General features: G+C 37.0%; 2 protein-coding genes across 3 annotated transcripts; one reads left to right on the top strand and one right to left on the bottom strand.

Moving 5' to 3' along the window:
* Positions 1-815: 815 nt before the first annotated feature.
* mttp (microsomal triglyceride transfer protein) lies at positions 816-14,892 on the bottom strand. The gene is made up of 18 exons (XM_082163486.1): positions 14,608-14,892; positions 13,308-13,495; positions 12,040-12,183; positions 11,817-11,924; positions 11,613-11,729; positions 11,397-11,536; positions 11,166-11,316; positions 10,744-10,901; positions 9,097-9,265; positions 8,796-8,903; positions 8,231-8,443; positions 7,939-8,150; positions 7,719-7,816; positions 6,393-6,514; positions 6,059-6,286; positions 4,675-4,799; positions 2,405-2,575; positions 816-2,305 (listed from the first exon to the last, which is right to left on the bottom strand). Exons 1-18 carry the CDS (start codon positions 14,666-14,668, stop codon positions 2,158-2,160), a joined length of 2,661 nt encoding a protein of 886 aa, XP_082019612.1. The 5' UTR covers positions 14,669-14,892; the 3' UTR covers positions 816-2,157.
* Positions 14,893-19,629: 4,737 nt separating this feature from the next.
* spink4 (serine peptidase inhibitor, Kazal type 4) lies at positions 19,630-20,555 on the top strand. 2 transcript variants are annotated; one of them, XM_082165711.1, is made up of 4 exons: positions 19,630-19,807; positions 20,091-20,122; positions 20,246-20,358; positions 20,449-20,555. In XM_082165711.1, the coding sequence occupies exons 1-4, from the start codon at positions 19,645-19,647 to the stop codon at positions 20,492-20,494; spliced, it is 354 nt and encodes a 117-aa protein (XP_082021837.1). In that variant the 5' UTR covers positions 19,630-19,644; the 3' UTR covers positions 20,495-20,555. The 2 variants fall into 2 exon arrangements, with proteins under 2 accessions (XP_082021837.1, XP_082021838.1); XM_082165712.1 differs by having other exon boundaries at positions 19,757-19,887.
* The last annotated feature ends 3,272 nt before the right edge of the window (positions 20,556-23,827 follow it).

Raw genomic sequence — 23,827 nt, forward strand, 5'->3', positions numbered from 1 at the left:
AAAGGCATAAATTCGAGTCACGAACCGCTCCGAACGTCACAGATTTCCATCTCTTCAAAATTACAGTTGTTATGGCGTGAACTCAGCATAAGCTTGTTGTTTTGGTTCAGGAGGAACTGTAAAAGGCGGCTGCTGTTTTGGTTGCGGTGCTCGGTGACTGATGTCTGTCTAACTCTGTATAGCATGAAACGCACTGATGACTTGTGATGTCTATGCGAGTAGGGTGCGTTGAGGTATGATAATACATACGCTGACTGGCAGGTAGGACATTGTATTGATTGGACGAACATTTTATGGTCCTACGCCTTCCACAGATCATGAGATATATACATTTTAATACATTTAGACCACTTAACTTAGTGATGGCTATCAGAATGTGAAGAGACTTTCAACCAGCATAACAAAAACAAAATTCTAGAACAAATCGCCTTTAACTTTCTGTTTCAGTACATATAGAAAATTTCAGCTTTAGACAAGCTATTTATTTTTTACTTTATACTTGTTCTATGTTCTCAGTACTATTAAAAAGATATGTAAACTTTACTTCTTTTTAGCAATCTGTCTACCACTTCCCAAAGTTTAATGCACTGTGTAGTGCTGTACATTTATTCAAAGATAAAATTCAGATATCCTGGGAAAAAAAGAGCTATCCAGTTAATTAGTCTGCATTCATCCCAATTTTAGCTTAATGAAGCCTCGGTAGACAATATATTCTATACATAGGATTGACACTGTACATACTAATAGTTAAAGATCTATTCATTATTAAAAGTTACACTTTTAATGATCTAACACCAAAAATATGACAAAGAAAATCCAAAAAAAGACTTTATTCATGGTTGATTATCTTCCCATGTACAAGACTGCCATAAATATTCTCAAGAATGTAAACATCTGGTGTAATCATGGAAACCAGACAGCATGAACTGCCTGTGGAGGGATGAAGTGTGTCAGAAAGCCCTCTGATTAAATAAATAACACAGTAGCACCTCAAATACACAGTCCTGTTATAATGCTATAATGTTACAATTTATAAATATCTAACTTTTGCTTTTAGGGGTTGAATAATTCTTTCACATGATGAGAGTGCCATTGGTTATCCTGACAAAAAATTTATACATTCCTTACATTTATAAAAATGGACAAAAAACATTAATTGAATTTGTGCTGATCATTCTTAAATGTATAAAACAGGGCTGGACTTATTGTTAGGACTTTAATATACTCTTAAAAATAAAGGTTCTTTATGCCGCTCAATGGTTCAAATAACATTCAAGGAAAAAAATTTTTTTGCTGCACAAAATGTTCTTTAGAGTGTAAAAAAGGGTTTATTTAGATCAATAAAGGAATAGAAAATTCTGTCAATAATTACTCACCCTCATGTTGTTCAAAACCTGTAAGACTTTCGTTCACCTTCGGGACGCAAATGAAGATATTTCTGTCCCTCCATTGACAGACTATGCAACTACCACTTTGACGTTTCAAAAAGTTCATAAAGAGATTGTAAAACTAATCCATTGAATTGATTTTCTGAAGAGACTCGATTGCTTTATATGATGAAGAAATTTAATTTAGGCTTTTATTCACAGATAGACATTCATCAACTTACACATCAGTTGTGGTAAACGGAAGCTCAAGCATCTTCACTTGACGTGCGAGAACCAATGAGGTTTGTTTTCGCGCATCAAGCAGGTTCGGTTGAGCTCCTGTTTATGTTCGCTGATCAATGTTTTACGATCTCTTTTTTGAAGCGTCAAAGTGTTAGCTGTCAATGGAGGGACAGAAATCTCAGGTTTCATCAAAAAGATTTTCATTTGTGTTCCGAAGATGAACGAAAGTCTTACAGGATTGGACCGGAGAAATAAATGACAGAATTTAAATTTTTGGGTGAACTACCCCTTTAAAATGCTCTTCACGGTAATACAAAAATGGTTATTTTAAGAACTGTTTACTGAAAGGTTCTTTGGCAAACCCAAAATGGTTCTTCTATGGCATCACTGCGCAAAACACCTTTTGGAACCTTCATTTTTAAGTGTCCACATGTCCAACAGGTTTTAGCTCATACAGTCACAGCAAAACATACTTGTACAGAGTGGTTGTCTGTGTGAAAACCTTTTACATTTGCTAGTTAAAGCATCTAGTGCGGTCCCAGCTGGTCTACCAGGCCTGCTCAAAGACTTTCTTGCACATGTTAGAGTTCTCCTGGTGTAGAGGAAACTCTGAGCCCGGCACCAGCTGATCTCTGCTCCTCTTTGAGGAGAATGTCTGTCCTGAAGGCAGCTTCTCCTGCTTGGACACCGACTCTCTGGAGTGCATCAGAAGCAAGACAGGTTAGTTGTGTTCATTTAACACATTTTAAAACGTTGCATGATTGTAACCTAGAATCTGATATGTTGATAGATACCTGAAGGGGAAAGTGGTTTTGTCCATCTGCATGCAGACGAGGAAGGGGTACTCGGAGAACTGCACAGTAGTGATGAAGTCCAGTTTGGCTTCTGTCTCAAAACCTACTTCCACTCCAGCGCTTGCAAAGTCCATATCCACTGTCACGTTTCCAATGACGACCAGAGCTCCCCTGCACACAATGTCAAGGATGAGCTTAGCAAAGAACACTAAAAACTCTAAAGGCCTGTTCACACCAAGAACGATAACTATATTAGCGTCCACACCAACGAACGATAACGCTCTGTTTATGATAAGTAAAGTTGTTTCTCTGTACCGTTATTGTTATAGCTGTGGTGTGGACTCTGCTATATTCTTTTATATTTAGAATGGTTTTTAGAACTATATCTTTATCGTTATAGTTATCGTCCTTGGTGTGAACAAACCGAAACCTTAAAACTTCCTCCACTATTCTAAAAGCTTTCAGGGACAGTAATGCGTCTCTGTGAAGATTTTCTATTTTTATTAATTAATTAATTTAGATTTTTTATTTTTTTTTATTTTTTTTTACCAACCAGCAGAGTACAATTTTTCAAATATGCACTTTCTTTGGTTCAGTCCCATTTACTCTTTTCCTAGTAGTTTGTTTGGCATGTTGCATGTATATTCCTGATAGGAAACATAATAATAAACTTAAAATACATTTAAACTTATTTGTTAACTAAAATTAGAGCTATTAAGAGACAATTATTTTCATTAACTGAAATAAAACCGAAATAAAATAAAATATACATATTCAAAGAAAAAAAAAAACACAACTTAAAAATAAGAAATCTTGCCTTGGCAGCTAACGGAAATAAAACAAGTTTAGGTTGAAGTACTAAAATGACCAAAAACTCAAACAGAATGTACATTTTAAGCTAAATAGAAATATATATAAAAAAAATAAAATGACAAAAACACAAAACAAAATGACTAAAACTTTAACTAAAATTAAAATGAAAACTGAAAATATGAATGCTATAATAGTATATAAATAGTACTAAAATAACAACTACATTATTATAGTTACAAAACTAGAGTTTCCCTTAGGGTCATGCCTTTGGATGTGCACAACTTATCTCAGCTGTATTTTATGTCAGGATTTTCCATGTTTAACATCTCATTCTTCCTACAGCACTTGCCACAGCGAACAATTTGTGATAGAGATTTATTGCCTCGGACTCTGCTGAGTCAGTTTTGGTGTTTGGGCTCACATATCACATGAGACAGTCTGGCTCCATGCTTTCAACCTCCACCTTAAATGATCTGTTGAACATGGCTGCCCGTGATGAGTGGGCTGATTGGAGGCATGCTAATCTTGTGCGCCCGAGAGAGCTGTGGTTTATTTCATTTCTAAACATAACCCGCTTGTGTCTGACTATGTGTGTCTGTGTGCATAACTATCTTTCTATCGGTTTCCCCGCTTCAGTGTGCCCGCACGCACATGTGTTTACGTATTAGGTTGTCTGTCTGTCAGTGAGTGTTTGTCTGTCTACTTGTGTGTGTGTGTGTTTGCTTTCAGAGAAGGTAAAGCTTGCCTCCCTGATCCATACACCTGCCCCTGCCTGTCCTGAGGGCTGGCAGATGTAGAAAAGCAGATGCCACCCAGAAATACCCATCATGAAACAAAGAACAGCAAACCCGCAGCACTAAATGTAAGGTAAAAAAAGAGACATTTCCTCATACAGTAAGAACTTGGAGTATTTTGTCTTAAACAACATGGAATCAGTTCAAATGTGAAGATGATGAAATAACCGAAATCTTTCCCTGAGAGCATTTGGTTTCTCACAATCGATATCATAGCCTAATTTTACCCTCAACCTCTGATCTTTTACTCCTACCACAGCATCTTTCCATTGCCCTCATTTCCCGCCTGTCTCATTTTAGCCAGGTTGCCATTGCTTGCATCCACAAACTAACAGTAAGCAAGCAGGTGCAGTTGTGGCTAAAGATGTGGATTAGCATCGAATCTCTCTGAAGGATTAATGATGTTATAATAAGATGCACCGGCATCATATTTACTGTCATTCGAAAAACCGAGTGAAGAAAAATATCTGGCAATGGCTTCTAAGTAGTTGATTTTATCAAAACCAACTTTGCATCCAAAGCAAACTAGGGTGAAAGGTCTTACATAAGGTCATCATGGGTTGTTGTCCCATGTGGGGTTCATTTTAATCCAAGCTCGGATCTTTATCTGAATGCACAACACTAATCCCATGCAAGGATGTAGTTTAAAAAGAAGAAATTCACCTGTTGTTGACGCTCGTCTTAGACTCTCTGTACCATAAGCTGAACTCCATCCCTCCAGAGATATCGATGGCCAGACCGCCTTGGAACTCAGCACTGGCTCTTAGACCAGACTGAAGAGGAATCACCTTCAAAGAAAGTGAGAAAGTAGAAAAATATTACTTTAAGGCCAGGTTTCACAGACAGGGCTTAGATTGAGCCAGAATTAGGCTTTAGTTCAATTGGGACATTTAAGTGGCTTTTATAAATGTGCTTTAGAAAAAAACATTACTGGTGTGCATCTTGAGACAAAACAATTGCACTGACATATTTTAAGAAATGCTTTTAGTTAAAACAGCTAAAACATGCATTTTAGTCCAGGACTAGTTTAAGCCTTCGCTGTGAAACCAGGGGTTTGTAACATATTTTTATACATTAGAAAGAAATATATTTATATTGTGCATGTTTGATTTTGATCAAACATTTAGATTTTTTAATCATTTTGAAAGATTTACCAAGGCTGCATTTATTTGATCACCGTAAAAACAGTAATATTGGGAAATTTTATTGCAAATTTAAAAAACTGTTTTCTATTCTAATATATTTTTCAAATTGTATTTATTCCCTGTACTGGCAAAGCTGAATTTTCAGCAGCATTACTCCAGTGTCTTTAGGGTAACATGATCCTCCAGAAATAATTTTAAGAAATATTTCTTATTTTAAGTAAGACATAAGACATTTGTGGTGCCTAATATTTTTATGGAAATCCTGTTCATTTTATACAGTACTCTTTGATAAATAGAAAGTTCAAAATAATTCATTTGAAAGCATTTATTTGTATCTCTCCTGTGGCTCAAACAATGTAGAGCGTTGGCGCTTGCAACGCCAAGATCATGGGTTCGATTCCCAGGGAAAGCAAGAACTGATAAGAATGTAAATGTGTACCTTGAAATGCAATGTAAGTCGCATTTTTACTTTGGATAAAAGCGTCTGCCAAAATGCATAAATGTAAAAATGTACATTTATTTGAAATAGAAGTGTTCTGTAACAATGTAAAAGTCTTTACTAACACTTTAAAAAACATTTTACTGACTCCAAATTCTTGAATTTAGTGTGTATATATACAGTATACATATATATACAGTATATATATATATATATATATGCAGGAAATTACACAGTTATAAAATAGGCACACTTTCAAACCACGCTAACTAAGTGTTTCAAATCATTTCCATCATTCACTTTCAGAATGCAGCACTCTGTCCCACAAATGTCCCACACTGCCCCCAGGCTGTCAGGCAATGCTAATTGATTGCAGAACATCTGCTGCATGTGTCAGATCTACTATGGAGTGTGATGAGTCAAGCGTCTCTTCTGCAAGTGCATATTAAGCTGAATGTCATACCTGTGAGTGGTCTGTCAGCAGAATGAGGCCCTTCACCACATTGATCGGATCTCCAGACATAGAGAACATCTTGGACATCAGGTCACTGTAGCCCTTGAAGAAGGTCACTGGGCGGAGCTGAACATCGAACAGAAGAGCAGACATACCAGCAAAAGACTCCAGTTCTTCTTCTCCTTCATCCGGCGTGGCTGCAATAAGAGACTCTAGACCTTGTGCTTCAATTGTCACCTGCAAATCAGAATGCAGGCACAAAGCACAGGTGAATATCAGCACACACAATGCATGTTAATGGTATATGCTGTACAACACTGTGTTGTGGTAATGATGACAGTACCTGGAGGCCGTGAAGGAGGGCACTGTTGCTCTGACCATAAATGTTCATGTTGCTTCTCCTCAATACGCCTGAGCCAGAGTACAGGATGTCCAAATTGTAGGTGCAAGTTACATCAGCAGTTCCTGTTGAAATCAATTATATATACTACAGACACTGCTACAAGACACAAACAACAAGATGTTTATCATTTATTTATTTATTATGCTAGGTTGTTCTCGCTATGGGGTCAGTAAGTTTAAAAAAATAATAAAGATGCTTTAATTGATCAAAAGTGACTGTAAATACATGTATAATGTTATATTTCCGTTCAAAATAAATTAAATTAAACTTTTGAGCTTTCAATTAATACAAAAATATTGAGCAGCTCAACATTGATCACAGTAATTAGCTAATGTTTCTTGAGTAGCAAATCAGCATATTAGAATGATTCCTGAAGGATCATGTGACACTGAAGACTGGAGTAATGATGCTGAAAATTCAGCTTTGCCATCACAGGATTAAATTACATTGCAATAGAAAATAGTTATTTTTAAATTGTAATAATATTTAACAATATTACTGTTTTTACTGTACTTTTGAACAAAGCAATGCAGCCTTGGTAACCATAAGAGACTTCTTGCAAAAACATGAAATCATCTTACTAACCCCCAACTTTTAATCAGTAGTTTATATTAATATGTATATATTAATGTAACTGAGGTATTTATTTATATTTTTTCAACTGTTTTATCACCCACCAGGCAAAATTCTTTCATTATAGCTGCCTTTTAAAACAATAAACATGTTATTTTACTGAGGTTATTTCTTCTAAATCATGTTTTATAAAACACATTTTTATCATAGTGTGAAAGAATGTAATGAGGTATCTTTTAGATTATATATTTGCAATACTAAGTACAAAAGATGTCACTGGGGTGGTACTGTTTCAAAAGATACTCATATGTACCATTTAAGTACTAACTACTATGTACACTTTAGGTGTTAATATGTACATTTAGGCCCGGTTTCACAGACAGGGCTTAGAATAGATTAAGCCAGGATTAGAATATTTTAAGATATGTCAGTGCAAGTTGCTTTCAGCTAAATATAATATATAATAAAATAATAAGTTAAAGACATGTATTTCAGTTTGGCAATAGCTTAAACCTCGACCGTGAAACCTTTTAGGGGTAAATAAATTACAAAGATGAAAGGGAAAAACCTCAGTGACAGTATTTGTACCTTTGTTTATGAGAGAGATGCAGACTTTGTGTCAGGTATCATTATATAAATATAATAGTGTCATAGATTTAAAGGTTAAGAGCGGGTATAGATGATCTCACTTACGTGCCATGAAGCCTGAGAAAGCAGATGATGACCCAGCCTTCGAGAATCTGTCATAGTTGTGGGAAACCATGTCCTTCATCACTTGTTGTACCAATTTACTGTAAACCGGACATATGACTTTTATCACACAAGTGCCACACAGCGCCAGAGACAATCATTAAGAATACAATTTTTGTTCATTTAGAATTTGAAGAATGCGATTAGTAAACGTGAGACCCACCAGGCCGGCATCTTGAAGCGCAATATGTCCTGGATTTTCGACAGCATGTATTTGTTCATCTCATGCGGCAGGTGTCCGATGGAGAGCAGAACGTTCTTCACTTCCATATAGGATGGACTACTGCTCATAATCAAATCAGCTGCCACGGCACGAACGTTCTTCTCATAAATACGCTGGTTCTGATGGTATATGCGGTTCACTGTCTTTTTCACCTGTGGAAATAGAGTGTTAAATGTTTTGAAGAGTAGTTTTGTGTCCCTCTAGATAGGCTGATGGGGGATTGATGATGTACCTCTGGTGTGATAAGCTTAGGGTCGAATCTCTGCAGCGCTGTTATGGCAATGGTGCTATACGCTCCCACCTCCGACTCAGCATATTTGGTAAGAAGAGGAACACTCTCCGGTAGAAGAGCGTTCTTCAATGCTAGCAGGTACATCTGAACCTCAGACTCCACCTGAGTGCTGTCAGGCCCTGCCAACAGCAGCTCTTTCACCTTAAGCACTGTCTGCACATCGAACACAAGACAAACACACTCAGGCAGTTTGAATTATTGAAAGATTAAGATGCTGATTTAGATGTAGTTTATAATGCAAGCACGGTTTAATGTATTAAATGTTGCTGAGAGTGCTATATTGTTATTTATAGCAGAAAGCATAACCAAATTATTTTATATACTTAGATACTTAGATAGATTAGATACTTAATGTATTCATATATTTTTTGTCCACTTATATGAATCATATGTGAACAATCATGCGTATGTAGATTAAATTGCATTTTATAAATATGAGTCATGAGTCAATCAAATACTCCAATAGAAGTGACTATGAATAATATTCTGATGTGTGCGGACTCACCGGTAGTTCACATGCTCCTTTCAGACAGAGTTTCCTGAGCAGAGCTCCCATGATGATCACAACTGACTCCTTAATGTCTGAGCTGCCAATCTTTCCTTTAGACACATCCTAGATGGGAACAAAGATAGAATAATTTATGAAATTTGTGAACATTACATATACGTATATATATATATGTGTGTGCGTGTGCGTGTGTGTGTGTGTGTCTTAAAAAAATATTTCTAAAGGTGATAGTCACAGTGAGGAGGCTCTAAATTCAGATGTAAAGTCAGATATGAGAGCAATAATGCAGATGTCTTACCAGCAGGGACTGAAGCATGGTCTCTGTCGGGTGGGAGGCAAAACCACATGCGTACAGAAAGCGCTCCTGTAGCACTAAACCTTCCTTCTTGCTGAAGTCCAGGAACTCCAGAATGGCTGAGAGAGAAGATGGAGTCTGAGCTGATGTGACTGCATCCACCAGCTGAGGCCTAGAAAGGTGAAACAGTGTAAACTGGCAGACTAAAAAAAGCAGTAAAGAGGCAGGACAACAACAATGGCTGCTATTTTCTGAGTATATAGTGAAAGTGACATGTGAAGGCCATATATGGTAACCCATACTCGGAATTTATCCTCTGCATTTAACCCATCCAAGTTAGTGCACACACATTAGGAGTACTGAGTATGGATGAGACACTGCAAGAATCGAACCAACAACCTTAGGGTTACCACTCTGACTCTCTAACCATTAGGCAACAACTGTAGCCATGATGATTGTCAGTGTTCAGTGTCACATGATCCTTCAGAAATCATTCTTAATATGCTGATCATAACTCTGCATCTCAGGTATCATTAGGAATCGCCATTTACCTAGCTACCAAACTAAATATGTTTTAATAACGTTTTGCTAATGTTTTGTCTAATGTTCTCTGAATGTTCAAATGTCATTTTTTTTTGAATGTTTTAAAAACGTTTCTTGGTTATGCGAATGCTTTAAGAAAACATTACATTTTATAATTTTGTGAACATTAAGAGAACTTTACTTTTGAATGTTCAATATACATTCCGAAACCAATAGTAATATTTAAAAAAAAGTTAGACGAACATGCAACTAAAAACTTGATGTATAAATAATGTTTTTGTGCAAATGTTTTGAAAATGTTATTAAAGATCAGATTACTTTGAACAAATGTTCCATTAATGTTACTGAAAGAACCTTGCCAGAATGTTCTGAGAACGTTCCCTGTAGGGAAATATTCATGTAAATACGATTTAGTATTAAATTACTAAAAGTACGCCGCTAACTATAATTTCAATAACGTGACAGTAGTTCAGCTGTTTTGAAAATAGTGTAGCTTTTCCAGTAACAAGCCTTTTTCTAAAATTAGAGATGTAACAAAAAAGATTGCTTCATCTTTACAGTTTTACAGCCAAGCAAACCAAGGTTAAAGTCAAACGTGAATCTGATTTGTTTTGGTGAATCGGTTCTTTTGTTCATTGTTCAAAAAAAGAAAGAAACAATTCACTGATTCGAGTCTTTGCACACAGAAGTCCGCATGAGTCTTTTTTTTACGGCAATATTTGAGAGTTGTGCAGGCTGATGACTTCGAGAGAATGAGGTGTTTACTAATTTATTTAGCATCCTTGTTAGTGCACTCGTCTCACATGCCAGCGATCCGGGTTCGAGACCGAATCTGAGCAGGGAGGTTTGGATTGGAGGGTGAGTTTAGGAGGCGGAGCAATGAAGATAGGTCTGTTATGTAGAGGTCTGTTTGTTTGGGGTGATTAAATGTCCAAAATGTTCAGCAACAACTTTGAGAAATAACATACTGCACCTTTAATGGACACACGCACATGACGGCCATTGTAAGTCCACAAGACTGCAAGTGCACATGAAGTGTGCCATTTGGGACAAGGCCTTAGTGTATAAATTAGAAAGAGGAAAATACAATGAGGAGTTTGGTCTTACAGTGCAGTCTTGCTGCAGTTGCTCAGTACTGTGAGGATCTCTGCCTTGCCGGCTTTGCGCAGGCTGTGTAAGAGCGTGAGGAAGCTTCTCGGGGCTTCTGCTTTAGAGAGCGAGTCCGGCTCCAGCTGAGACCTCACCGCCTTCCATGTGTCCATCAGCTATTGTACACCAAAACAATGCAATGCACGATTAGTATGAACACAAAAACAGATTTCACACATTTCTATCTGTTTAGTTCAACAAAAATGAAAACTATCATTATTTACCCAGCCCAAAATCTATGACTTTCTTGCTTCCAGGGAACACAAAAAGATCTGCGACAGCAAAATGTCTCCTTTTTGTGTGCAAGAAAATCATAAGGAAGAACATAAAAGCTGATATGACAACACCAAATTTACAAGCATAAACACAAAGTTGCTCACATTGGGGCATCCCTTGCACTTGGCTTTAACTTTCTCCACTATGACTCCAACAGACATGAGCTTGTCATCCAGGGACTTCACCACTCCTGCGACATCTTTACCCGCCGCTTCTGCTGGCCCTACCTCAATCTTTTTAAGCGTCAATGACTGCCTGAGGGAAATTAGAAGATGCTTTAATGTCATCCAGTTATTATATTGATCATAGTTCAAGTTTTCTAATTTCTTTGGTACCTGGACAGGACTTTAGTTGCAGCTGTATGACGAGCATTGACGGACAAAATGTGTGTTTCTTCTGTATCGGCAGACTTAATGATGCCATTCTCCAGAGTGATTACTGTTTCAGAAGCAGACTTCCCACTGACACCCAATACCTGGAAGAGCGGAGTGGAAAGGTGAAAAAGTGCTGGGAATGGTGTATAAATGAGGTAAGATGAGTTTTTTTCTTACTGAGCTGTGAGTGGTGAATCCCGTCTCTTGTGTTTTGCAGGTATCTAAGTGTTTTGTACGGATCACTTGATGTTTGGTAGCCTTGTACTCAACTAAGCATTTCCCTGAAGCATCAGCCTGCGGATTATGGAGAAAGTATTTTAACAAAGAAAAACGTACACACTTTTCACACTTCAGTGGAGAATTTGAATTGTCAGACTGTACCTCCATCATCTTCCCTGACTTTAGCTGCATCATTAGCATACTGGCCACACCCCTCTTCAAGTTTTTGATGGTAGCAGGCTCCGCCTTATGGGCATACAGGCTTCTGATCTAAGCAAGAAAAATCACACCAAAAAAATCAAATCACTGTGGAAAATATTTAAACGTTCAAAACTAAAACGGATATGAAACACATTTTAATGACATAATGAAGTGTGTTTGTTACCTTGCCCATCTTCCATAGCAACAAGAAGGGCTTCTGAAGTGCCTCAAGCCTGGCTTTACCCAGAATGCTTTCTGCTGAGCTGCCGTGAAAGATGTTGTTTTTGCGGGAGTGCTTTCCAGCACTTTCAACTTGAACATTTGAAATCTGAGGATAGGATAGGAGAATGTGATGTGCACCAATAGTATTACTGTTAGCTAATACTAAATACTAAAACCATAAAAAAAACAAAAACATTTTTACTATCTGAAATAAAATATTTAAAAAAAACTTAAACTAATTTTATTTAAAATAGTTGACATGGCAACATTTAATAATGAGAACCTTGAAGTAGTCTGCTAAAATAACTAAAATTAAAAACAAGAACTATATAGATAGACATATTTAAACACTGCATTATTAATGCCAGGCCAGTAGTTGGCGATGTCATTTTGTAAAGGAACATAACCTATGCCTATATGCGCCTATATAGAATGTAATAGGCATGCGCATGACGTCACCATTCTCACAAATTCGCCTTTTTGTAGTTTTGGAGACGATAAGGGTTCGTTTTCAAAAACATGCACTTTGAATCCCGTTTTTTAAAATGTTGTGATTCAAGCCCCCAAAACGCAGTTGTTGCGTAAATGAACAGCCAAAACGCATAAAAAGTTTTCCACTTTTAGTTGAAACTGGTGTCGTGTAAACAGCTCCTCAAATAACATTGATTTGCACATACCCTTTTGAAAAATAAGTACATTTTAGCATTCAAACACAGTTTACAGTTTACATTTATATTAAACGCAATTAGTTGAACTTAAGAGTCCTTTCTTGTCATGCTTAGGTAGAACTTAAGTACATCTTTATATGTAATTTCATAATTCTACTGTGTTTGAAATATAGTTTAAAATGTAAAGTAATATTTTAAAATATTTGTAATGATGAAGCTGCAAATTAGTACATTTAAAATTAACTTTAAATGTAATATTGAGTAACAAAGTAGTTTAAATTATAATCAAGTTAAAATATTAGTCAGCAAGACAAAATATTATTAAAATAATTATTTAAAATGTACTTTTTAAAAGTGTTAAGACACATAAAAGTGTACTCTCTTTAAGTGCACCTAAGTGTCCTTTTTAAACTTGGATCTTTAAATCGGCAACTACAAATTTGTTCAAATATACTTACGATTTTAAGTACACTACAAGTGCACAATCAATACATTTAAGCACACTTCTATTTCACAAGGGTATGCAATCAAAAAAAGTATCAATAAAGTACTTTCTCTTTACCTGCACTTGAAGTAGCTGTTCATCCTTGATCTCTGAGTTCCTCCAGACGAGGCTGATGTCCACATCACTGCTGATCCTGAATCCAGCATTCCCCCTAGTGGATCCCGTCGGCCTGTTCAGCCCGACCTCAGCGCTGTAGCTGTATCTGTAGAGTTTGTCATTATCTAGCCGAGGTCCAGCACTCGCACCTGAAAAAACACAAAAATGTCATGCTGTGACCCATTCTACAGCTTCAGCATGTAAGACACAGCTGGACTAGAACAAGGGAGGAATGTGAAAGGAGAGAAGCAGGAAGTGGACTGGACATCTCATACACAGCCTTAAACCCAGTAATGGATGGGGATCTGAATTGAATCCGTAGGTTTTGTACTCCACACCACAGCGTTTACATCTACATGCTCATTTAATTTGGTCAAGAGAAAGCAACAGGCAAACCGGAGGCACTCCAGAGGAAGTTCATATAGCCTTTTGCAGAAAAGTCCTATCTGTAATTGTAGGTGGGTCTCAGATAACAGTGTGAGCTAATAATCCTCAATTATCTGTAATCCTCATATATTTGGATCATATTCTTTACTTAACCTTTTTTTGTGTTGCAACTTCATTTCTTTTTGTCTTAGTCAGAAGTCAGAATCATATATTCAATGTAAAGTTTGTGCAAAATCAAGATACTTTGTGATGTTAAAGGGGCAAAAACACTGAACAAATCAAAATGTGTCAAATACATTTCATGCAATTTAATGCTCAAACATATTTTGTCTGAATATGTGGTTTTAGGATTGTTGATTCATAAGGTGATTGATAAACAGTAGTCTCTCTAAAACAAGACCGTTGTCCTCTCTGCCAACAGTTCAGTCCTGTCCTGAAAACACTGACGTGTCACATTCAGATTGCATCACATCTTCTGATATAGAGATTATGCCCTGATTTTACCATCTAAAACAACTAAATGTTTTTTATTTAATTTGTACATTTATGTATTTTTTATTTAAACACACAAAAAAGGTTTTCAGTAATGATACTGATATATGGATGAGTCTACTTGCAAAGATTAGATGAATCTGGGCACAGAATGAATGAAAGGTGTGACTAACCACAACTCAAGATTAATATTCCAGAGACCTCAGTGAACTGGCTAAACCCTTAAATCGATGTAATAGGCTATTCAAAGTAATTTAAATCTTAAATTTGAAAATATGAGAATATTAGTTAGCTTTAAACAACAAGCAAACCAACAGGAACATGCAACCTAATGTAAATGTTTTTTTTATTTATATATTTAGACTTTAAAAAAATCGCTTACCACGAGATGAGGTACTTAGAAAGGAGGTCACACACAGTAAGAGTCCAGCAAGCCGCAGCATGGTTGGCTCGCTCGGTAGAGGTCTGCGGGCCAGAGAAAGGATGGGTGCCTGATTCCTTCAGCTCTCTGTAGTGTTTATCTGGATACGAGGGGCAGACTCCAAACTCCACGCTCCGGTACTAAGTACGAGATAACGGCTAATAATTAACCGGCAGAGCTCACTGTGATTTGGTGAATGAACGCTCCTCAGAGACGAGGTTTGATTTTTATAGTTGGGTCCCTCTGGTAGGGCGCATCAATCAGCGCTCATTGACCGCGAATGCAGCGGTGTGAACTGGGAGTTTCTGTCTCATTCATAATGATCAAACGCTCAGGACAGGATTAGGTCATTTGTTTTGTTTTACTGAAGCACATTATTTTTTATATTACATTGAACAAATAATGAATGTCCAAAGTTAAAACGACTTTAACCCACACTGAAACACTTAAAATGCAGTCGTTTAAACATTGCATTAACATTGCACATTGCATTAAATGTGCTTAAAGACATCTTCTAAACGTCTATTTGACATCTGACAGGAAACGTCCTATAGACGTATTGCAGATGAGCAAACACTCTTAAAAATATGTCTTCCAGATGTAAACACGTACATCACGGAGACGTCTATTTGATGTGCGCGTTTACATCTGGAAGACATATTTTTAAGAGTGTTTGCTCATCTGCAATACGTCCATAGGACGTTTCCTGTCAGATGTCAAATAGACGTTTAGAAGATGTCTTTAAGATGTAATGATTTAGAATGTATGTTAAACTGACATCTTAAAGATGTCTATCAGCAGATGCTTTCCAGATGAAGTGATCTTTAACAGACATCTTGCAGACGTACGTGTGCTATCTGAATTCAGACATTTTTGATTTCCCCCCAAAAAATTCACGCATCACTACTGTTTTCAACATTGCTAAAAAAAAAAAAAATGTTTCTTGAGCAGTAAATCAGCATTTAGATATAAGAACTTAAGATATAAGAGATTATATGCCTATATGAGATCATGATGTGTGTTTAGCCAACCAATAATAAATTGGATCCATTATGTGGATGATGTGGTCGATGATCTTTGATGCATGGTATGATTGTCAGTACGTAACCATTTATACGCAGTGATATGCTTCTGTCAGAGAGTTCATTTTACTGTAGTACCTTTTACCTAGATTGCAGCTATATTATCTGATCAAAGCACAGCTGTGACATATCATTTTATGTCATACTGTACTCTACTGTAGAAGAGGAATTCCTTATTTCCAAATATGGCCTTTAGAGCTGAAGAATGATATTTGAGGTCTCGTGCTCATCAGAAAACACACTGAAACTGCTGCAGGCAAGACTGAAAGAGCTTTTGATTGAATCAGCTATGATTAGCCTGCAAACTATTTTTGATGCTGATTATCTTTGATTCTTGTAAAGACAGCACTGTCAGGAAGTGATCAGATTAGAGATTAGTATGAGTAATAGTTCCTCACCTGTATATGAGTAGGTTAACCTAATAATTACTATTCAGCACTTAAATATGTTTTACACAAACATTTAGTTATTTAGTTCCATATACTGTGAATGTGGTAAAACGTGTTCAGTTTTTTTGTTATTATTGATATATCATAAATGAACATAATGAATAATTTAAAATGTACTCTCTCTCTCTCTCTTATATATATATATACAGTGGGTACGGAAAGTATTCAGACCCCCTTAAATTTTTCACTCTTTGTTATATTGCAGCCATTTGCTAAAATCATTTAAGTTCTTTTTTTTCTTATTGTACACACAGCACCCCATATTGACAGAAAAACACAGAATTGTTGACATTTTTGCACATTTATTAGAAAAGAAAAACTGAAATATCACATGGTCCTAAGTATTCAGACCCTTTGCTGTGACACTCATATATTTAACTCCGGTGCTGTCCATTTCTTCTGATCATCCTTGAGATGGTTCTACACCTTCATTTGAGTCCAGCTGTGGTAGAAGCCACAGAAGTACTTAAACACAGTTGATAGTATATAATAATATCTGTGTTTCCCATTATTGCAACCATGAAAAGACCTTGAGAAAACAATTGGTCTCAGTTCAGTTTCCATTGATGTTGCTTTAAGTGCAGCTGTGTTGCCATTTCTTTGTTGGTTCTGTTTTCCACTGTTGAAGAAGAGCTTTAAGCCAGCAGAACAAAGTTTTACCACACCTATTATAAACATAATACTAGTAATCATTAACTTCCTAATGATCATTCTGATAACCTTTAGGTAACCTCTGAAGAACATAACTGAATGTGTTTTCCTTCTAATTGTCCATTTCAAACCAAGGGACCTTTATATTATATTGTTGGCCAACTTTCTTGTAGGCTACTAACATTATGAGGTCATTAAGTGCACTATATAAACTCACCCCTACTCACAGATCAAACCAGCACTGCAATCCCTGAACTGTGTTTGCAATTCTGTGGTCAAGCATGAAATACAATGCATTTTATCATATACACAACAGTGTATAATGCAAAGTAAATTCAATAAATCCACCTGCACTGACCTGTTTCAGCCTGTAGATGGAGACAATCTTCTTTTTCCAATTAACAATAAAAAAAAAAAAGACTAAGGTCTATAAAACTCAAAATAAACTTGAATCCCCATTACCACTTGTATCAACCTATACATTAATAGATGAGACTGTTTAATGTATGTATCTTGCTATGTATGTGTATATATATTATGTGTATATATACATATATGTGAGTGTGTGTATGTTTACCGGGTTGGAGCCCGTTTGCCTTCAGAACTGCCTTAATTCTTCATGTCATAGATTCAACAAGGTGCTTGAAACCTTCCTTTAGAGATTTTGGTCATATTGACATGACAGAATCACACATTTGCTGCAGATTTGTTGGCTGCACATCCATGATGCAAATCTCCTGTTCCACCACATAAACCTAAAGTGCTCTATTGGATTGAGGTCTGGTGACTGTGGAGGCCATTTGAGTATGGTGAATTAATTGTCATGTTCAAGAAACCGGTTTGAGATGATTCGACCATCAGAAGACGGACATGGTCAGCAACAATACACAGGTAGGCATTGGCATTTAAATGATGCTCAATTGGTACAGTACAATTGCTTGGACCACTTCTCTTCTCCATCTACATGTCATCACTAGGATCTGTCATTCAGAAACACATTTTTCTATCACTGCTATGCTGATGACACACAACTCTATACCTCTCATTCCAACCAGACGATCCGATGGTAGCTGCTCGCATCTCGGCTTGCCTGACAGACATTACTTGCTGGAAGAAGGGCCGCACCTTCAACTCAACCTTACAAAGACAGAGATGCTTGTGGTCTCGACCAACCCAGCACTTCACCACAACTTCTCCATTCAAACCTTCTGGGTTTGTCGACCATAAATACATTCAGGACAGCCAGGAACCTTAGATTTGTGATTGACGATCAGTTAAACTTCACAGACCACATTGCTAGAACTGCCCGGTCCTGCAGATTTGCCTTATACAACATTAGGAGGATCATGCCCTTCCTATCGGAGTATGCTACACAACTCATTGTCCAAGCCCTTGTTCTATCCAGACTGGACTATTGTAATGCTCTTTTGGCTGTCAAACTGTCAAACCTCTGCAACTGATCCAGAACGCTGCTACAAGAGCGCACGTCACATCTCTCCTCATAAAACTGCACTGGTTGCCAATTGCCGCTCGCATCAAATTCAAGGCACTGGTGTTTGCCCACAGAACAACCAGTGGCTCTGCACCCATATATCTTAACTCTTTAATTCAGACCTACGTGCCATCCTGAAACTTGCATTCTGCAAGTGAACGGCGCCTTGTGGTTCCATCCCAAAGAGGCACAAAATCACTTCCACAAACCTTTACCTTGACTGTTCCGAGCTGGTGGAATGACCTGCCTGTTGAGTCTTTGGCCATCTTCAAGAAGACGTATCTCTTTCGCTAACATTTGACTTAATAATACTTACACTTACTATTCTATATCTATTCTATATTTAAAAAAAATCATTGCTACGTGTGCTGCGCTGGTCTAGGTGAGACTGCTCACGGCATTTGCATATTGTTGCCCTATTGTTGATTTGACTGCTTCTATTACTCTCTTCATTTGTAAGTCGCTTTGGATAAAAGCGTCTGCTAAATGATTAAATGTAAATGTAATGTACTTAGGGACCCAAAGGGAACCAAGAACATATCTACACACCATTACACCACCATCAGCAGCCTGAACCACTGATACAAGGCAGGATGGATCCACGCTTTCATGTTGTTTACGCCAAATTCTGACCCTACCATTTGAATGCAGAAGCAGAATTCGAGACTCATCAGACCAGTAAACGTTTTTCTAATCTTCTATTGTCCAATTTTGGTGAGCCTGTGCGAATTATAGCCTCAGTTTCCTGTTCTTAGCTGACAGGAGTGGCACCGGTGTGTCTTATGCTGAAGTAGCCCATCTGCTTCAAGCTTCAACAATGTTGCAGAGATGCTCTTCTGCAGTCCTCGGTTGTAACGTGTGGTTATCTGAGTTACTGTTGCCTTTATATCAGCTCGATCCAGTCTGGCCGTTCTCCTCTGACCTCCGACATCAACAAGGTATTTTCACCCACATAAATGCTGCTATCTGGATTTTTTTGGGGACCATTCTCTGTAAACCCTAGAGATGATTGTGCGCGAAAATCCCAGTAGATCAGCAGTTTCTGAAATACTCAGACCAGCCCGCATGGCACCAAGTAACTTAAATCACACACAAACACACACACACATACATGACTTACAGTTATTGAGGAAAAACTTTTGTCATGCTATTAACTAAAAAATGTCAAGAAGCAGGCTAATAAACAAAAATGACGAATAATTTTTTTAAAAACTTTATTTGCAATTTAATCTGTCCTTCCCTAGACAGTGTTCTCATGAAAGTTGACTGTCCATATTGTGCTGTTTACATAGTTTTAACCATCACAAATAAAAGGAGGTCATAGATGAATCCACATGACGCTGTTTACACTCCAAGAAGTTCTCTAAGATTGCGTTTACAGAGCAGAGCCGAGGTTCCTGTATTAAACTGTCTTATCTCTAGTGGGTCTGTGCGTGTGTGTTCAAGTGTTGGAATTCCCACACTTCATTGTCGTCATATAAAGTCATGTGAGTACTGTAGGGCTCATTCTCTGTCAATATGTCTATAGGAGTGCTTCTGTTCGGCTTTCTTCTGCTGATCCCTTCAGGTACAGTCAACATATAAAGCCTACACTTATGATGAGTGTTGTTAATCAATTGATATTAATTATTTGAAGTCTTTGTTGATTATACTACAGTCTGTAACAACCTAAGGCACACTGTGGGTGTGTAAAATATGAGTTAACTTCACTACAATGTTGCTCTGCATTCCGTAAAAATTCCGAATGTTAAAAAAATGCAATTGTTTCAGGGGCGCAGGGATCAACTGGCTCAACCCGAAAGGTAGGGAGGATTTTTTTTTTTACCTTGTAAATGTGTAAAAGGTCATTTATCTTTTAGTGGTTAAAACTATTGTAATGCAGTGGTTTAATTAGTCTGCCACATGTGTATGTGTGTGTTTTGTAGCCCGTGTGCGCCGAGATGGCCGAGATACTGGCGTGTCCTATGAACCTTGCACCTGTGTGCGGCAGTGACGGAAACACCTACGGCAACGAGTGCTTGCTGTGTGTGGAACGACTGTAGGTCACGTACACAGACATACACACAAACAATTAGAGTAGATTATATATATTTTTATAATATGATTACATTTTTGTGTCCTTTTTTAGGAGAACCAAATCAGAAATTTTAATCACACGCGATGGAGACTGTTAAACTCCTGCAGAGCACACAGGATCAGGAAGATTCGTGCTCAAAATAAAGCATATGAAATATGTATTTCTTCATTTCTTCTTCAACCCTGTATGTTACAAAAGTCTCTCTGGCCTTAGACGTTATGCTATAGTAACACCAGAGTTATTTAAGTATCATTGATATTCTATTATATTTTATGGTAATGTATTGAATTAGATTGAATTTTTTACATTTTTTATACCTCTATTTTTCTCTTTATTTTCTTAAATTTTCTACAGCTTTAGTCATTTACTAAATAAACTAAACAAACATGAGAAATGTTGCCTTCGCAACTAGGTAAAATAAAATACGTTTTTAGATATTTATTTATAGGCCTATATATATATATATATATATATATATATATATATATATTTTTTTTTTTTAGTAAAACAAATATTTTTATGGTTTTATTTTTAGTTAACCACAATAACCCTGATTACCACAAAACAATGTGCAATCGAAGACTAAGGGTACATTTACCAGACAACGTTTTTCGCGTACAGACGACAACGTTGTCAAAGATCCATGAAGACGACTAAAAACGCTGTATTCTGCAGCTAAACCAGTAGTTAGCGATGTCACTTTTTAAGGAATCACTATCCGCCTATAGACCTTGTGTAGCTCCGCCCCTTTTCAGCGGTGCACTCCTTGTGTTTTCCAGTTTGTATTTCCACAGCATGAAGGTAAGATCTTACAGATTTATGAATCAACGCTCGTTTTAAAATCTTCACGGTCGACTAACATTTGTTATGATATGGAAGTAAAATAATGTCAAATGTTTTTGAAATAAAAAGCCTGTTGAATTGCACTACTTGAAAAAAATAGGCATTGCATTAACCATGCTTGCATTTTAACGCATTGTATTTTTAGGGCTTGCATTTTTATGGGCTGAAATTCAACATGTTTGAATATTTAAGCTGTGAATATTTCAATTAGAAACATTTCAAACACATTTTCATTATTAAAAAATCACTAATCCATATTCACCTTTCATATTTCACTTCCAAAATATTCAAACTGTTTAAAAATACAACCTATAATATTCAACAGGCAATTTTCGGTCACTTTTATTTCGCTTTGCAAATTCGCTTCCACAAATTCGGTGGTTCAAATTCGACAGTAAATTCAACGGAACTGCAGGAAAAGCAGTAGATTACCGAGATACTCTCCATCTGCTGTTAGTCAACCCCACCATCAGATGGTGCAAAAGCGCTTGTTGTTGACGAAGACCAGCAACAGTTAGAATAAGCCATTCATTCATAAAACTCCTTTACAGCAATGTAAGTGTATTTGTGATTATTATGACGGCTGTTTTATGTTAAATTCAGTGTCTTCACGGTTACTTGTCCTGTGTAGCCAACATGCATCTTTCTATACCGTGAACGACATTATAATGTTATTCCCCGATGCGGATGTACAGATCCAATGTTACATTTTTGAGGTTGACATATATTTCTCTTGGTTGTTTAGTTGCCTTAACTTTATATTGTGGCGATGTGCTGCATGCAGGCTATTAGGGTTTCCCTCAATACAGGATTCCCCTGCTGGACATATACAACGCTTAACATAGTTTAATGGACTACAGTGATGTAAAAGACCAAACTCGCAGGCAAGCAGATGGACTCAGAATAACGCGCAAAGCTCAATGCTGAGTGTTTCCCAGTGATAGACTGGCATAAAGTTGGCTTGACGTTGGACATTCGCACATTTAGGGACCGTCTCTAAAGTGTATACGACTTTGGTATACACGTTTCTAACTCCGATAGCATTTGAATAGAACGACTTACAGTCATAAAACCAACTGTAAAGTGTTCATGTAGTGTCAGGCATAATGCGCACCCTTTAGATTTTTTATATTTATTCAAATAAATTAAAGTTTGCTATTGAAGTTAGAAACGTGTATGCCAATGTTGTATGCAACTTTAGAGACGGTCCCTAAATGTGCGAATGTCCAATGTCAAGCCAATTTTACATTTATTAGGCTACATTTAGTCATTTATTTAGCAGACTCTTTTATCCAAAGCGATTTACAGTTAAACTAACAATTGGAGGACAACAATATGCAAGTGCTATGACTCTTCCCAGTTTAAGCTAATGCAATACACGTAGGCATAGCCTACTATACTATACTATACTATATATATATATATAAAGAGAGAGAGAAAAGAGAAGAGAAAGTGTTAGTATTAATTGATCAAGTGTTGATTTTATGCCAGTATATCACGAAATGCTCTGCATGAAACTTTGCGCGTTACGTTCATATTCTTAGTCCATCTGCTTGCCTGTAGTAGCCTACAGCCTACATCCCCAATAAGGTGCGAGTTTGGTCTTTCATATCACTGTATTAGTCCATAAGCTACATTAAGCGTTTTATCCCAACGGAAGGGGAATCCTTGAGTATGAGGTATTGAGGGAAACCAATTATAATCCTGTTCATGGTAGAGAAAGCTGATGACATGTAGGCTACACAGGGAAAGTAACAATGAAGTTATTGAATGAAACATAAACACAGCTTTTGTGTGTTTATCATCTTTTCCGCATATATACTGACACAGGTAATCATTTTCATTGTATGAATGAATGGCTTGCTCTAACTGTTGCTGGTCTTCGTCAACAACACGCGCTTTTGCACCCCCTGATGGTGAGGTCGACTAACAGCAGATGGAGAGTATGCTCGGCAATCTACTGCTTTTCCTGCAGTTCCTGGACGTCAATGTTGAATTTACTGTCGAATTTGAACCACTGAATCTGTGGAAGTGAATTTGCAAAGCGAAATAAAATGGACTGAAAATTGCCTGTTGAATATTATAGGTATTTTTAAACAGTTTGAATATTTTGGAAGTGAAATATGAAAGGTGAATATGGATTATTGAATTTTTAATAATGAAAAGGTGTTTGAAATGTTTTTAATTGAAATATTCACAGCTTAAATATTCAACCATGTTGAATTTCAGCCCATAAAAATGCAAGCCCTAAAAATACAATGCGTTAAAATGCAAACATGGTTAATGCAATGCCTATTTTTTTTCCAAGTAGTGCAATTCAACAGGCTTTTTATTTCAAAAACATTTGACATTATTTTACTTCCATATTATGACATCCGCTTCAAACATTACAATGTCCATAGCCGCGTTTCCACCGCAGGAACTTTCCCCAGGAACTAGGGACTTTGGGCTGGTACTCGATGTGTTTACACCGCAGGAACCAGGGTCTAAATGAAGTTCCGGGTAAATATTTCCCCCTCCGATAGTCCCTGCTCATGAGGTAGTACTTTTTCAAAGTTCAGGAACTTTCAGGGGTGGGACTTGTGCG

The sequence above is a fragment of the Leuciscus leuciscus genome (genome assembly GCF_965113295.1).
Source record: "Leuciscus leuciscus genome assembly, chromosome: 3".
Lineage (NCBI taxonomy): Eukaryota > Metazoa > Chordata > Actinopteri > Cypriniformes > Leuciscidae > Leuciscus > Leuciscus leuciscus.

Excerpts from the sequence above, each read along its gene's own strand:
- mttp (XM_082163486.1), bottom strand. The coding sequence starts at position 14,668 with ATGCTGCGGCTTGCTGGACTCTTACTGTGTGTGACCTCCTTTCTAAGT. Across the intron at positions 7,817-7,938 it reads CGCTTCAAGATGCCGGCCTG|TAAATTGGTACAACAAGTGA; the intron begins GTGGGTCTCACG and ends TCCGGTTTACAG. Across the intron at positions 2,576-4,674 it reads AAGACGAGCGTCAACAACAG|GGGAGCTCTGGTCGTCATTG; the intron begins GTGAATTTCTTC and ends CATTGTGTGCAG.
- spink4 (XM_082165711.1), top strand. The coding sequence starts at position 19,645 with ATGAATCCACATGACGCTGTTTACACTCCAAGAAGTTCTCTAAGATTG. Across the intron at positions 19,808-20,090 it reads TTGTCGTCATATAAAGTCAT|GGGCGCAGGGATCAACTGGC; the intron begins GTGAGTACTGTA and ends CAATTGTTTCAG. Across the intron at positions 20,359-20,448 it reads TTGCTGTGTGTGGAACGACT|GAGAACCAAATCAGAAATTT; the intron begins GTAGGTCACGTA and ends GTCCTTTTTTAG.